Raw genomic sequence first — 16,013 nt, 5'->3', positions numbered from 1 at the left:
TTTTAAATGGAAACTGAATATCCATTTATCACAAGATGACAAAATCAAAGTTACGAAGAAAACAGATTTGATCAAAAATGCAATAATTTCCTTTTATCTTATGTGATAACTTGAAAAGATGATCAGCTATAAAATTATTTTTCTTATGGGTGTAGTTTATTGTCACCTGCTAACCACTACCCAAAAAAAAAAATGTAGCTTTATCAACACCTATTTTTGTGCTTATCCTTTGTTTTCATACTCCTCCGGTCCTAATTATAAGACCCAATTGACTTATTTGAGGAGATTAAGGAAGTAAGTTAAGTTGGTTATTTATAATAAATAAGTGTTGTCATTCCTAAAATATCCTTGCTAATTAAGTATATTGGTTAAAACTATCATTATTAAAAGGATTATCTTGGAAAAAAATGCATAAATATAAGAAACAAAATGGATTGGGTCTTATAATTAGGACCAAATAAAAAGTCAAATTGGGTCTTATAATAAGGACCGGAGGAGTATTATTTTACCACCGAATCGGAACCTCATCGGAACCTCTTGTATTCCCTTCCCATTTTTTTCATCCTCTGCTTTTTTTATAACCATAACATCAATATTTGAATGGCTTAAATTTAATCTTTTATAAAATTGTTATCAAAATGTTAGAATATAAATTTAAAAAATAAATAATTAAATTTAAATGGCTAAATTTTGATATGAATAATGCAATATTATAATAAAAAATAAAAATATATTTTATATAAAATTAAATTTGGGCTCTTCAAATCTAATTTTATGATTAGAAGAGGAAGAGAATGGAAAGGAGATGGGAGAGACGCCAACCGATTTTCATTTTCCTGCTGCTTCCTATATACTATACAAAGCATCACCTAATAACAATTAAGGATTTGTTTGGAATGACTTATAAATAGCTTTTAAACATAATTTACAGAATACGAGATAAATATGTGGAGGAGTTTTGTCTCAGTTTATATGAAAGTGCTTATAAACACTTTTGCAACATTGATCCAGACAGGCCCTAAAATGATTTGCAAGATTTCGCTAACATTTCCGACAATGAACCCTGTAAAACCAGTAGCAACAAAATCCAGGATGATAATATAAATGTTTATTATATTTTATGTTATTATAATAGACCCTGCCATGCCTGGGTGACCACGAGCAAAATGAATAGTGTAAGTTTAAATTCAGAGGCAATGATCAACTTAAAATTATAGATCCACTTCAACAGATAATATCACCAAAAAAAAAAATCTTTGTATACAGAGTGGTTTTTTTTTTTTAAAGCAAAAGTATCTTATTATTTGAGGTAAACCTATTTAAGATATTGTCGGACACTATATGCGAGACTTTGTTTTGTCATATTATTATAGACTAACCTCTCTTACTAAATCCAACCCCTTATCGTGGTCTAGAAAAATCCTGAATCTAGCTTCAATCAAAGCAGGGGTTATTACCTTTTTTTTTTTACCCCCTCCACCTGTTAATAGGCAAAGGTGAGTTGAGAGATGTAATGAGAGCTTGGTAACTCTGACTTATCTTGTATATTATCAAATTACTTCTTCGTATATCATAAAATTACGTTTTAAAAACTAATTCAAATACCACGTAGTTATGATCCTCGTGAACATTACGACCTCACTCCCTATTGTTGTGTATGCTCTTATAATATGCTGCTCCAATTCAGTCACAGTATTATCATGTTCTAGTGTAAAGTCCAATTCTATGGAGCTGTTAATCTCATCTTGCTTATAGACACTATCAGCCCTTGAGCAGACCATTTCTTCTTCAAGAAGCATTGCAAGCATATAATTATTTATTTGATTGATAATTAATAATGAAGGGACTAAAATAGCATGATCTTTAAAAATAACGCATGTCATTTAAATACTGAAATCACCCTAAATAGACGGATTATGCCATGCATTTCAAGAGATCAGCAGCAGGCTTTACGCTTAGTTCCAGTCAAATTAAAACAAGTGGACTTTCGCTTAAAGTTTTAAAAAGGAAAGTAAATAAACCTGAAGGTAACAACGATGAAAAATTATTCTTAACTGAAGCCTGATCGCCTTTAATAAACAAAGAAAATTAAGATTTAAGATTCTGATGCCTTTGTTTTGTCCTGACAATATATATATATATATATTTTTTTTCTTTAGGCCGAACTAAGCCCTCTTCCTTAAAAAAGGGACTTTTTAAATTAGATTTAAATTCCCAAAATTAAAAATATATATCCTACTCTTTGATTTATAAAAATTCTCTTTCGTATACAATGAAAATGTGTTTTTCCCCCTCTTTAACAAGAGCAAAGGGTCATACAATGATTTAATTAATTTAGAAAAATGATTTATTAAATATTTAAAGATAAGACTTAAGAGTATATTTACGTTCCTGACCCAACACATTGGGCTGTTTCCCTCTCCGGGCTCACACAGCCGCACGCACTCTGTCCTCCCCCTCCCTCGCACACTCACCTCAGGTCGTCCGTCGTCCCTCCTCCGTTCTCCTGTTCATCAAATTGCGTGAGCCATCTCCCAGACTCCCACTACTTCTTCTTCACTCTCAAATTCAGAACATTCCTTTTGCCTCTCTATTCAACCGCAATCATCTCATCACTTTTGCCTCCCCTCGCCGCTGCCATCATCCATTCGACGGCGGACTGTGGTTTTAACGCCCCTGCTTTCTCAGGTTTCCTTCTTTTCTCCTTTCTCTCCATAACATTATTTTTCACGCTCATCTCATTTATTGCTATTTTTGAATTAATAAGACGTAGCTGTAGACAATTATTGCTCTCCCTTGGGGGCGACATATAGGGGTTTGCCTCCGGGGAGATTGATTATTATTTCCAGACCCAATAGGCCCTTGTATGGATGGTGGCCGGACAGTTTGTGGGTTTAATTAATTTCTAGAGAAAACGAAAATTTTTTGTCCAGATGCATCGGCCTTAGGGTAAAAATCTATTTGAAATCGTTGGATAGGAAAGTACTCGGAATAATCAGCGTGAATTGCCAAATGGGATATGTGTTTTGAATTTCTTTGCGGCTAGATTTAAAGACGGGACTCGTGTTTTACAAGCAATTTCAAGCTGCTGGCAGCTTTGGTCTGGACTGTATATCGTCGGCGTTAGATTAGAGGACGAAGCTATTCCCTCTGCGTTTCATTCTTCTGTATTATCTCATTGAAGTATTTGGGTATGTGGAGATCTGTTGCCTCCTTTTACAATTACTCTGAGATCATCCGGATAGGAAGTTGTTTAATTCCAATCACAGGCAAAATACGAGTCTATACCCTCTCCTGTCCTTTATGCATTTTATTCTCAGCACTTGCAAGTGTCTACTACCAACTTGAGCTGGGATTTCCGCGACTTGAATTTGTTTTGATTGGGTGGAAGATTGGATAGTGGTATTCACAAAATATCTAATTGAAAAGGCAAGTAGAAGACTATAACACGCGTTACATTTTCATTTGACCATATGATGATAATATCTATGAGGAAATGGACAAAGACTGTGTGTATTATGTTGATAACATTTGAACTTCGAAGCTTTCTAGAGGAAGAGGATGTTATGATTCATGGGAAATTCTGTTATTAATATTCTTGTTAAAGTGTAAAAGTTAGCTTAGGGTATCGAGACATCAGGAGGCTGTCAGGCATCAAGCAGGACTTGAAGTGGTCGCCTGACTGAAAAAGGGCAGGTTTTCCATTTTGGGAAAGTATTTTAATTTGATATACTGCCAATGAATTGTATGCTGCGATGATTTGGATTTTTTTATTTTAGATCCTTAAAACTGCAAAATATATACTCGTAGTATATGGAGTTTTATCTTGGCAGTGGATCAATGTTGCAACTCCTCGGTAAAGAACATAGAACTTATCAGACCAGTAGAGGACATAATTTAAATTCCTTGCCTGTGTCCTTTTCTTATGCAACCAAAATTTTTAGATAATCATTAATCCAATGAAGTATTTGCGAAATAGTACATACTTAATAAATAATTATTCAAAACTAATTACTGTATAATATCTTATCTGACATAAAGAGGGCATGTGACTATGAACCAATTGGGGATCACGCTGCCAGCCTGATGTACTGGATCAAGTTGATCAAAAGGTGAAGAAGGCAGAAGACTATTTTTTTGGTCTATGATGAGAGAAAATATGGATTGCTTTTATGGATCGTCTATGGGTTTCAGTGCATGACCTTTTCTTTCAAGGGAGGTTTTGTTTTTTTCGAAAGGGGGGGATGGTAGTATCTCTTGTAGACATCCAAAAGAATCGGAAACCTTTGCTGAGTTGAAGAGCTTTTTAACTTTGTTTGAGGAGGATCTTTTGTCCGCTGTTTCTGTATTGTTTCTTATCCTCTCCAATAAAATTTCCTTTCTCTATTGGGATGTGCTTTTTATGTTTTTTTGACAGATTTTGTTTGATCGTAATGCTTGTTGCCTCGAGTCTTCTCACCAGTTAGATATTTGATATGATTATTGATGTGGACTCCATGGTGCTTGGCCCTAGATCTCTTGCCTTTGACAACGTTCCTTTTATCCAAAAATGTCTTGTTTTCATATCCATGTCCATATCTAAAGCTTCATATAACTAGGCTCTAAAACTTCCTTGCTGTAGGACCTAGGTGGCTGCCTCAGCTGCCTTGGACAATGCTAATAATTATATGGATAAATCAGGGTTTTATTGTATAAAATTCCATTTTGAGTATTTAATTCAATAAATGTCTAATCACGTCCATCACTTTTGTTATGATTCTTAGGTTATATTTGGTATCATGATAGAAAGTGGGGAGGAAAGGGAATCTTGAGAAACAAGACATAAATCCTTTTTGAACAATAATATCGATTTTGCCGATAATAGTGTCTGTCCCTATTTATTGCTATTCTTGTCGGGTTTTGAGAATCATCTCTTTTTGCAATAATTCCATTTTGAGTAGTTAATTCAATAAATATCTAAACACGTCCATCACTTTTGATATGATTCTTAGGATCTTTACCTTGATGCAGGTTCTTTCTATATTGCTGAACTAATTCTAGATGAGAGATAAGTCGGATTATCATATCTAGATTGAAGTTGGAAGAGGAAGAGGACAAAGTAAAACTTGCGTTTTTAAGGGGATCAATGGAGATGAGAGTTTCATCTCCAAAGCCATCTCTTGCTCCATCTGATAGCGTCAGTGATCCAGAGGAAAAGGAAGTGAGTGACGAAGATGATGATGATCGGAATCATAAGCATCGGAGGCGGGAAGATCGTTCTCAATCATTGGAGAGAGATGTTACAGAGCCTGTTATAAACAGGCCATTCAGAAAGCGTAACAAAGCTTTTGGGAACCGACATTCTTTCAGGGAAAATGAATCTCAACCCTTTGAAATGATAAAAGGCGCCCTGGATTGACTTCATTTCCCCGAGCACCTTTTGATATAAATCACAGATCACGGCCAAACCAATCATTTAGTGGAGATCCTGGTGCTGGAAGGGGAAGAGGAAGAGAGGTGGGTTCTTGGAATCAGCGTGATTCTAGGTTCAGCTCAATTGATGTTGCTTCACAGATGGTGCCGCAAGGGTCCATTTCTTCAAGCCTTTACACTGGACGGGGATTGCCAAATGTTTCAAATGCACAAAATGCATCATGGAATGCTTTTGGTTTAATTCCAGGAGTACCCAATGGTGGCTTGGATATGCTTCATCCTATTGGTTTACAAGGACCACTCAGACCACCTATTAATTCATCAGTAAATTTGAGTATCCCTCGCCAAAGATGTAGAGACTTTGAGGAACGTGGTTTTTGCCTTAGAGGGGACATGTGCCCAATGGAGCATGGTGTTAATCGAATTGTTATCGAAGATGTCCAGGTATCTGTTATATTAAGCTATTCCCTATTAATTAAATGCAAATGGCTATTTTCATAATGCTTGACAAGTTCTGTTATAGAAGGCTCTTCCTGGAGTGTTTCTTTGCATTTATTCACCAAGGGACTGAGTTGGAGTAAAAGAAACCTCTGCAACGAGGCTCTGCTAGTTTTTGAGCTTTATGTCAAAATTTGTCTAGGTTAATCATTCGATTTGTGGGGCCTAAGATCAACTATCTTTCCACCACTAATATCATATTTCTCTCTCTGTAATTTCTACTTATTTATGCATATGTATTGGCAAATGGTAAATGATTTTCATAGGTGCGTATGAACCTTCACCTTCATTAAGTGACTTTAGAATCAGCAAGGTCTAGTTTCATGTTGATACCTGGATCTATGGTGTCAAAAATCGTAGGAAAAAGGTGCTTCTGAGCAATTTGGGTTTGTTGCCTATGATTTGAAACAATCATATTAACAATAATCATGTTAGTTTTATTTGAGCGGTGGGTTTGTCGAGCTTGTTTGGACTATCAATCCAATTTAGAGTACTTTTATGCAAACTTGCACTTTGCAGACAATTAGAAATTTAGTATTTATTCTTTTTAATTAGTAGTTAATGTGTTAATCTGATGACTTGTGTTAATGGACTTTTCCAGAAGTTGCAATTTATTAAAAATATGCTGTGTTTCTGTTGATTTAATAGCTTCACTAAAAATCGTTCTTTTATTCTCAATTCAGGGCCTTTCACAGTTCAACCTTCCAGTTTCACTTCCAAGTGCACACGTTATGGGCGCATCAGCTGGATCTGGGTCTTTACATTCAATAAGTGCTTCAGCCACTTCAATGAATAGCAAAGGTATATATGGCAAAGCTGGCAAGTCTGGAATAGGCGATGATGGTTTGGTATTGGGTGGTGCATACCCTGGTCCTGGGGGCACAAGTGGAGCTGATTTTATGATCCTGATCAGCCCCTTTGGAATGATAGTGGTCTGGAAACGTCAAATGCGCTCCTTAATCTACAGTCATCCAAGATTGATGAAACTGAGCCCTTCTCCAGTGATGCTCCTTCTGATAGGCATAATGTGAGACTATTCAATGCTCCAGATAGAGATTCTTCAATGGGAACAGGAAGAACTTTCACTTCACAGAGTGCTACTTCATCAGTTTGGGCCAGGATTGGTGGTTCAAAAAACAGATCTGATGTGAAAGAAATGGTTAATCCAATGGTGGGTACCTTTCAGTATCCTGATAGTCAGTTAAAAGAAGACAATGATGAATTAAATTGTTTTCACAGCTCTTCCCAGCAAGCTAAGCAAATCATCGCTGATGATGCTGGCCCAAAATCCATGGGTTCATCTCTTAGGGCACAGACTGACATACGCAACATCCGGAAACCATCACAAAAGGCACTACGAACTTTATTTGTAAATGGCATTCCGCAGAAAAGTAACAGAAGGGATGCTCTTCTTTCTCATTTTCAAAAATTTGGGGAGGTTATTGACATTCATATTCCATTGAACAGTGAACGTGCTTTTGTCCAGTTCTCCAAGAGGGAAGAGGCTGAAGCTGCTTTGAAGGCACCTGATGCCGTAATGGGTAATCGGTTTATTAAGCTATGGTGGGCTAATCGTGATAGCATTCCTGATGACAGCATTAGCAGCAGCAATGGTGTAACTGCAACCGTCCTTGGGCATTCATCTGCTTTGGTTCCTTCTCATACGGTTGTCACTGATAGGGGTAAAGATATCCACCAAACAACTGCTTCAAAGACTGTTTCTGATGCATCCCCAGCTCCTGATCAACCTAAGCTTGTGACAGCAAATGGACCAAAAACTGCACCTCCATTGCAAAAGAAGCTTGAAAACTTGGAGCAGCTCAAGGAAGAACTGCGCAAGAAACAGGAAATGCTGGATCAAAAGCGGAATGAGTTCCGACGCCATTTGGACAAACTTGAGAAACAAGTAAAAACTAAAGTCTTCACACTATTTTAACTATGCATGCTTGTTTAGATCCTTTCTGTCTCCCCCCTCCCACATTTTTTTCACTCTTTTTGCATGAACAACACAGAAGGATCCCTTATAAATTATATCTTTCTGCTGCTACATTTACTAAAGTTTCTACTCTAATTGTATATAAGCATGTTAAGATGCCACTCTCTTCCATTGTGTCATATTTTCGGAGAATTACTAAAATAAATCTCAAGAACCTTCAATTAATAGCTTAAGCTTTCAATTTGAATTGATTGTGGACATAGTATTCAAGACCAAGTGATCTAAACTATAGGGTTTGATCCTTTCAACCCCGATTCTATTAATTAAACTGAGTTTCAGCGGCAGAAATGGTGGGCCTGTCTCTGAGTGGGCTTCAAGCTCAGATGTGCTTTTAGTTGAAGATAGTGCAATGTAGATGTCAATTGAAACCAATATGAGCCTTCATTTAAGACTTCTAATTGAGTTGAATTGATCATTCACAAATAAATCCTTGATGTTTTGATCTTTTGCAGGCCACGGGACTCAAGGGTGAAGTAGTTACTGAGCAAGCTGCCAAGAGACCCAAAACAGGCGTGTCAGCTGATGTTAAACTGACTTCTCAATTGTCTGATTCTGGCTTTTGTATGGCATCTCCACATGCAGAGACAATAAGTGATAAGAACAATACATTGGGAACCCTTGTATCTCAAAGTCCGAAAGCAACTGCAATAATTGCACATCAAGAATCCACAGCCAAAGTGCCAATTCGACCATATGCACCTGTAAATAGATACAAATTGGACAATCGTCCCACTTCATTTAAAATCACCTCCCCTTTACCAGCCGGACTAGCAGATGTAAGTCCTCTTACTCTCGTTATATAGAAGGATAATTAATTCATCATATGCTTTTATTTACTTCATCATGTTTTAATCTGACTCATTATCGAGACAAATCCCGTTAGATGCTCGCATGGTAGAACAGTATATGGCAGATTTGCCAAAAGCAGTCCAACCTATTTCGTACCCTATGATTTTAGTTGTCTTTCAGAGAAATGAGAAGTTAGTGGTAAGTACCAGAAAGACTATTGCAATGTACCGTACTGTTGATTAACAAGGAGAGTTGACTGCCCAAAATGTTTGTTAAAGATACGTTAAATATTTTGCTTAATGAAATACTAAGTATTTTTACTCGTATAGGTAGAGGAAGAAAAAGAATGAATGAGGGAATATGGATTTAGACAAGAAATAGTGGTTAGTGCTGCTTGCGACAAACTTCATGGGGTTGGTCATGATCTCTTTCTCACCTCTTGTTATTCCATATTTTTTTTGGGGACTTAAATATGATGTATCCAAATCACATTTGAAAAGCAGACATTTGATAATTACCTGCTTTCAGCTACACATGCTCAAGAACCATGAAAATGATGTTGAAGAATCTCATTTTGAAATTTACCTATTAACTGATTGATAAGTTTTGGAACCATATATCCAAAAGAAAACGAAAGAAACTAGTTGGGTGATCAGTGTTGCTGTCTGGATCAGTAGTTGCTGATGTTATTAAATCAAACAATTCTTTGCAGGTGAAGTATGATTTAAGAGGTTTTAGTGTTCTTTATATGTTCAACGACTATAATGTCTTGCATATGAGACTTGATTAATTTCATGATGTCTTATAAAATCCAACGTGTCAATGGCATGCAATCATTTGTGAGAAATATTCAAATTTTTATTATAAGCTTCTCCCCCAGGTCCTTGATTGGATCAGAAACTGAGTTCCTTAAATATCAGTTCCCTCCAGAAGAAACAGTGCTCCAAGGGCATAGTGCTTTGCTTCTATTATTCATATCTTATGCATTTTTTGGGGTGAGAGATTTAGAAGGGAAAGTGAGTCAAAGAAGGATCGACTCAATCCTTTGTTTTGTTACTAATGGATGGAGGGAAGGAAAAATTTCTTTGTTCCTTCTTTCCCCATGTATCTCTACTTGTGATTTTTGATTCCCTCCCTTCTTTCCCTCCCTATTCCCTAACATACTTTTAGATTTGGCCTTAGTATGACAGTATTGTGAATATGGACCGTATTTGTGAGCCATGAGCGAAATGATAGTTTAAGGTTGTACGTTTGATATGATGGAGTCAGCATCCAAGATGCACTAATACCTCTGTATTCACGTATTTGCGTTGTTGGGTATGGAGTCCTTTCCTGTTTTTATTTTTATGTGTTTAGTTTGGATGGAACAAGGCAAGTGGTTAACACATAATGTTATGCTTCATGCCAGTTTGTTGACGCTTTCATTATTTGTCTATCAGGCTGCTGTCTTGAAAGACCACTTCTCACCATATGGGGAGATTTCTGCGGTAGAGCTAGAGGACGTGGGAGACCATGACAGTAGCCAGTCGGAGGCTCGTGTAAGCTTCACTACGCGTCAGGCAGCTGAGAGGGCATTCACTAATGGGAAAAGCTGGAAGGATCATCATCTCAAATTTATGTGGCTCACGCCTAGTAATTCTAGCACTGTAAGAAAAGTATCTGCTTCCAAGGAGCCCATCGATACAGACGATCAACCAAAAGAAAAAGACCAAGTTATGCAAGACACTAATATATCTGGGGATAAAGACCCTTTGGATTCTGGAGTTAAAAGTTGTTCGGAGCATACGGATGATCAGCCAGAAGAAGACCATGTTATGGCGGAAAGTATTGCATCAGGAGACGACGAAACCCTAAACTCTGGAGCTAAAAATAGTTCGGAGCACACGGAAACAGGTGAGGATCGTCAGTGCAGTCAAACTTCTGCCGAACAATCACCTGAAGGCAGTGTTTGTTGAGGATCTGCTGATAGTCAGATTTGTACAGCGAGGTAAAATGTTTAATCTTTTAAATTCTAATTTTCAGGAGCCTTTTTTAACAATTTCTAAAAATTCATTTTCCCATGTGCTTACTTTTTAACGCTCAAGACATGTAAGAGGGATCTTTCGTTCTTTTTTGCTGCCGCCTGTATTGGGTGGTATAGTTTGAATGGTGCATCCTGTTGTTTTTGCAGCCTAGGTATTCGTAGGGTCAAAGATTTAAAGTTAAAAACTCTGTTGAACACGATTGATGTTACATAGCAAATATTTTGGATCTATGCATGCAAAATATATAAAGCGGGGTAGTTTTTGCTCCTTTGCAACTTCTGCTTGTTCACTTTGGGAATATACCGAATATAGGTAGTTTGTTTTTTTGGTTGATATTTACAATCAGGATTTTAATAAAATTATTATTACACGCGGAAACGATTCATGATTCAGAATGACATGATTGATTTTATTGAAAAACTATTTAATATTGTGTTTTTATGACGCTCTCTGAATGGATCGATCTGTTTATGGGTCATTTGTTTTCACTTCATTCCGCATTTTATTATCTTGCAAAAAAGCATTATTTTCTCGGCAAATTACTTAAGAGTGACCGACGCTGATACAGCAATTTACGAATTTAGTTCAATGGCTGTTTTGTTATGCACCAACAACCCCTTTATCTTATAATTTCATTCGGGCTAATATTTATTTTTCCTCGTTGCATCTTCTTGGAATAATATGACATCAGGGGAAGGCAAAAAAAAAAAAAAAAAAGAAAGAAAGAAAAGATATGAAGAGTTTTTCCTTTCGTGGGCCTCCCTGCAAGCTTCGTGATTTGAAGGAAGAGGCGGAACCGCAGAATCATTGTGCCATGTTTGTCGTTGTTGATTGAAACGGCGAAAAACGCATAGCTGTAGTGCTTCTATCGTCTAATCTTCAGATCTAACCCATCTCATTGAGAAAAACAGCAAAGTTCTTAATGAACAACAAAAGAAGCAAATACAAGGGATACCATCGTCTTCCACATTTCAAGGAAAACGAGTTGGAAAATTTGGGAGAGAACAGTGATGAAATGAGAGCAATCAAGCCTTCAAGCACTTATCGCCCACCAACAAAAAAAAAAAAATCACCGAGTAACAGACTGCAGTCTGCAGCTACCATTAAGAAAGTGTTTGGGTGAGTGTAAAAGTGCTTTTCAATAACAAAAAGAGTTTTTGTTTAGGTGTGTTGTTTTCAGATATACTTGATTATGTTTGAGGGATAGAAAAAACTGACAAATATGATAAATAAGTCTTATATTTAGAATTAAAATTAACTTAATAATTAGGTCTTATATTAAGAACCAAAAAAGAAATAGACTTATCTCCCACGCTCCAAAATGCAATACGATATAAACTCAAAAACTTCGGCAGGAAACATGTTTGAGTAAAACCAGCCTTAAATTTCTCCCATAAACTAATCCTTCTCTTGAAGTTGACCCCCAGCCATAGAATTTTACTTTAATGTGACCATAACAACCAGTGTTTTTGTCTTCACTGGAATGGCACATCAGGTTTGATAAATGTGCCCCCCCCCCCCAAACTTCAAGAGAATCTATCCAAAAATCGTTCATGTCTCAAATCAAATATCGCAAGGAAAATTAAGAACTCTAATACTATAGGCTATCTCTGGTTCTTAATTAATATAGGTCACTAAATGTAAACCCTCACTAATAGGAATTTGAATTTTAATTCGTTGTGTTGTGAGTGATTAGTAAATCAATCCTTGTTAATGTCAGAAAGTTAAATTTTAATTCAAAATATAAGATTCATTTTATTTTGTTTCATAAATTTATAACTTTTTAAAAAAATATCCTTATTGATGGTAAGAGAATCCTACCAAAAATAGTTTCAATACATATTTGTTAACTAATTTCTTAATATTTTTAAATTAATTATTTAGTTTTTATATTAAATTGAGATGTAATACCTGAAAAATGTTGCCAACCTCTGATTTCCTCCAAAATAAACCAGGCCACAATAACAGTTGGAATCCACTTCCGTACAGCACCCCTATTACACGTTGGTAAGTGGTGAGACATGTTGAATGAAGAACAAAAGGCTCTCCAAAGCTGACACAGAAACACAGAAACCAACCCCAAAATATCCTTTTTTAATATTTCGTTCCAAGGCGTTGCTCTGACTTCTCTGTCAGAAAAGTTGGAACGTGTGAAAATTTGGTCAATATATTGCAATTGATCCCAGTGAGTCCGCAGTGTTTTACTGCAAGCTATCATGTCTACCCAATCCTCAATTTATAGACCCAATTCATTGTTTAACGATCCTGAGTGTGACCAAATCAGGTGTTTCTGGTTTGCCTCTCCCCATGATCTCATGTATCATTGATAATTTTACTTAAGAGTCAAGAATGCCATGCATCAGGTCATCAGGTGGCCTAGAGGCTGTATACGGAACCTATGCCAAAAGTTATGCTACACTTGAAGCATGCGATGGCCCGGCTTCTCTATTCTTGTTTCACTATTTTCTGCAGTCCATGGATTACATGCTTAATTGTTAAACTATTTGGAGCATATCCCACATTTTGCAGCCTATCCTGAAGCTCCATCAACTCGGTAAATTGACCAATCTCAGAAGAGACTTCAACAATTGCATTGTAGCTTTCATTATCGTAAACTTGAAACTCCTTGGCAAATAATTTCAATAATGACTCTGCTTTATCAACATTCCTCTCCTTGCAACAACTTTTGATTAGCGCCCTGCATATTTCTTTATCAGGTAGAAAACCCATTTTAACCATTTCTTCCAATAACCTTTCAGCTTCCCAATTCCTGTTGTTTCTGCACAAACAGCTTATAATAGCTCCATATGCTGTGAGATTTGGCTTCATACTCTTCTTTATCATCTCAGATTTTAATACTACCGCATCGTCCACATTATCAACTACACATAGGGATTCAATAATTTGATTGTATGTGGTTTTTTCTAGCACATAACCATCATGAGAGATTCTTTCTAAAAGATTTCTGGCAGCAAAAGGTCGACCTTCCTGACACAATGCGATAATAAGATAATCAAATACATCATTAGGAATCTTAATTCTAAACCTCTGAAGCTCCACAATCAGATTCAATGCTGCAAGCAGTTTTCCATCTCTTCCATATGCTTCAACGATATGCCTACAAGTGAAACTGTCTGGGCAAACCCCATTTCCAATCATATCATACAACAGCGATCTAGATACATGCATCTTACCTTCTTTACAGTAACCAAATATGAGAGTATTATATGACACAATGTCAGGATCTAGCCCTCTGTTAACCATCCTATGGAAAAGTTGATGAGCTTCCCTGATCTTCCCCTCTCGACAGAGGCCATTCATCAAGGCTGTGTACGTAATCAAATCAGGCATCACACCCCTCCTGTACATGATCTTATACAGATGGAATGCATCTCCCAACCTTCCTTGCCTGCAATAGCTATTAACCAGTGTGTTATACGTAACTAAGTCAGGTTCAAATCCTTCTTCTTCCATCTTCTCCAGGAATCCATTCACCTTATTTGTATCTCCAATTTTGCACAGAACATGGGTCAAAATGTTGAAGGTGTGACCATTCCTGTGTATCCCAAGTCTTCCCATCTCTTCATATACTTCCCAACAGTGACCAATATAATTAAATTTGGATAACCCATTTAACAGAAAATTGCAGACTATAACACTAGGGATAAAACCAGCCTCTATGGTTTTTCTGAAAGTTCCTAATCCCTTCTCAACCATACCCACCTTAAGATAAGCCTTGGTGAGCATATCAAAGATAAGAGGACTCCAATTACAATCCTCAGTACACGCAACAAGATTTTGAAATACATCCTCATTTGGGAGAAACTTGCTCAACTAAATGTATTAATTCTGACAACAATTTCATGGCCTGTGGGCGCATTCGTGACCAAGTAAGTATGTGAACAATTATACAATAGTTTTGAACAGTGGGTCTGATGCCCAAGTCATTTTTAACCCAATTGAAAAAAGTTAGAGCCGAAGAGCAGTCAGACTGGCACCTCAGCAAAATCTTTGAAATTTCACGGGGACCCATATGTGGAAGAATATCTTTGATATCATTCTGAAGAAGATTAAGGTGAAAACTTTTCTGTTTAAGGCTTGAACAAATGAGGCTGACTATATTATTGGGGTTCTGGGTAGGGGCAAGGAAATTGTAGAGGGGATTTGAAATGGGTTTCGACGAAGAATCCGGTACAATTGAAAGAGAAGACGAAGAAGACAACGATGTCGACCAAAGTGCCGATGATTTCGTGAAACTTGCGTTGAAGGAGAATTCTGAAAGACTATTCCAGTGGGGTGTATGAGGTGCAGATGTAGAGTGATTTAAAGCAACAAGGATTTTGTCAGTAGTCGAAAAGATTGAAGATCGAGACATTAAGTGTTTACAAGCATGACAGAAGAGAGAGCGATAGAGAAGCGTACCAAGTAACAGAGAACCCGCCATATTTCGTCTCTTTGGCGACATCAAGTATCGCAACGGAGCGATCATCGACATCAAGTTCGCTTTTCTACTTGGGCCTCCTTATTTTCCCCCCTTTGCTCCGTCGTTCGTGTTCGAATTTAAACCTTTGCAACTCGGTTTTTATGGTGTTTTTCAGAGCAATAACAATATGAGCTTGTCTCCGGCAACGGCGGCAGCATTGGCCTCCGTACCCTCTCGATTAAAGATTGGACAGAGTGACAGTGAGCAGAAGCGTGAAGAACGCTGTTGGGAAACCAAGGGTGGGAAAGGAGAAGTCGATATTTCTGCTGGAAAGGCAGGCCCGGGTGGACCCATTTCCTATTCATTTAGGATGGTGAAATGAAAAGATAAAGCGAGATACTTCAAATATTTAGACATATGTTACAAATTATAATTAATAAATGTATACTAAAATTAATAATCATCATTCCTCTTGAGCCTTATCATAGCAGGAATTACAGATACATTTGCAGAAATGACAAAGAAGTTCTTGGGTTCCATTAGAGGGCCAACAAAGAGGAAGGTATACTTGAAGAATACATTTGGAAACTAATATTTTCAAGAGCAAAACTTATGAAGTAACTAATGCCGGAAGGCATTCAGTTTGAGCATAGCCTATCCAGACTACTATTTATTTCTTTTAAAGGGAAAAATTCACCTTCCTCTGGGCCTGTTCAGTGTGCTGGAAGGACTTCTAAAGAAATTTGAATAGGAAAGTAACCAAGAATTGGTCTTTAATGAACTGGAACATTTTGGGCCCAAAACCATGTGTGGAATTTAAGGGAAAGTATGTGGAATTCTATCACACTATGATTATTAGAATAATACTCCT

The 16,013-nt window shown here is 37.0% G+C and overlaps 2 protein-coding genes across 2 annotated transcripts; one reads left to right on the top strand and one right to left on the bottom strand.

Moving 5' to 3' along the window:
• Positions 1 to 2,419: 2,419 nt before the first annotated feature.
• On the top strand, positions 2,420 to 10,999 carry LOC114742188 (zinc finger CCCH domain-containing protein 41-like). Its single transcript, XM_028930466.1, is given in 7 exon segments — positions 2,420 to 2,688; positions 5,011 to 5,372; positions 5,375 to 5,856; positions 6,594 to 6,804; positions 6,807 to 7,816; positions 8,359 to 8,682; positions 10,135 to 10,999. Coding segments are annotated over 6 exon segments (2,790 nt in total). The 5' UTR covers positions 2,420 to 2,688; positions 5,011 to 5,125; the 3' UTR covers positions 10,651 to 10,999.
• A 1,817-nt stretch (positions 11,000 to 12,816) lies between these two features.
• LOC114742181 (pentatricopeptide repeat-containing protein At5g40400-like) lies at positions 12,817 to 15,466 on the bottom strand. The gene is given in 2 exon segments (XM_028930460.1): positions 12,817 to 14,538; positions 14,540 to 15,466. Coding segments are annotated over 2 exon segments (2,049 nt in total). The 5' UTR covers positions 15,215 to 15,466; the 3' UTR covers positions 12,817 to 13,164.
• Positions 15,467 to 16,013: the final 547 nt, after the last annotated feature.

The sequence above is a fragment of the Neltuma alba genome, unplaced genomic scaffold (genome assembly GCF_004799145.2).
Source record: "Neltuma alba isolate B1F8T4 unplaced genomic scaffold, ASM479914v2 tig00003680_pilon, whole genome shotgun sequence".
Lineage (NCBI taxonomy): Eukaryota > Viridiplantae > Streptophyta > Magnoliopsida > Fabales > Fabaceae > Neltuma > Neltuma alba.
Note: the sequence above shows the minus strand (reverse complement) of the source record. Positions and strands in the feature narration are given on the sequence as shown.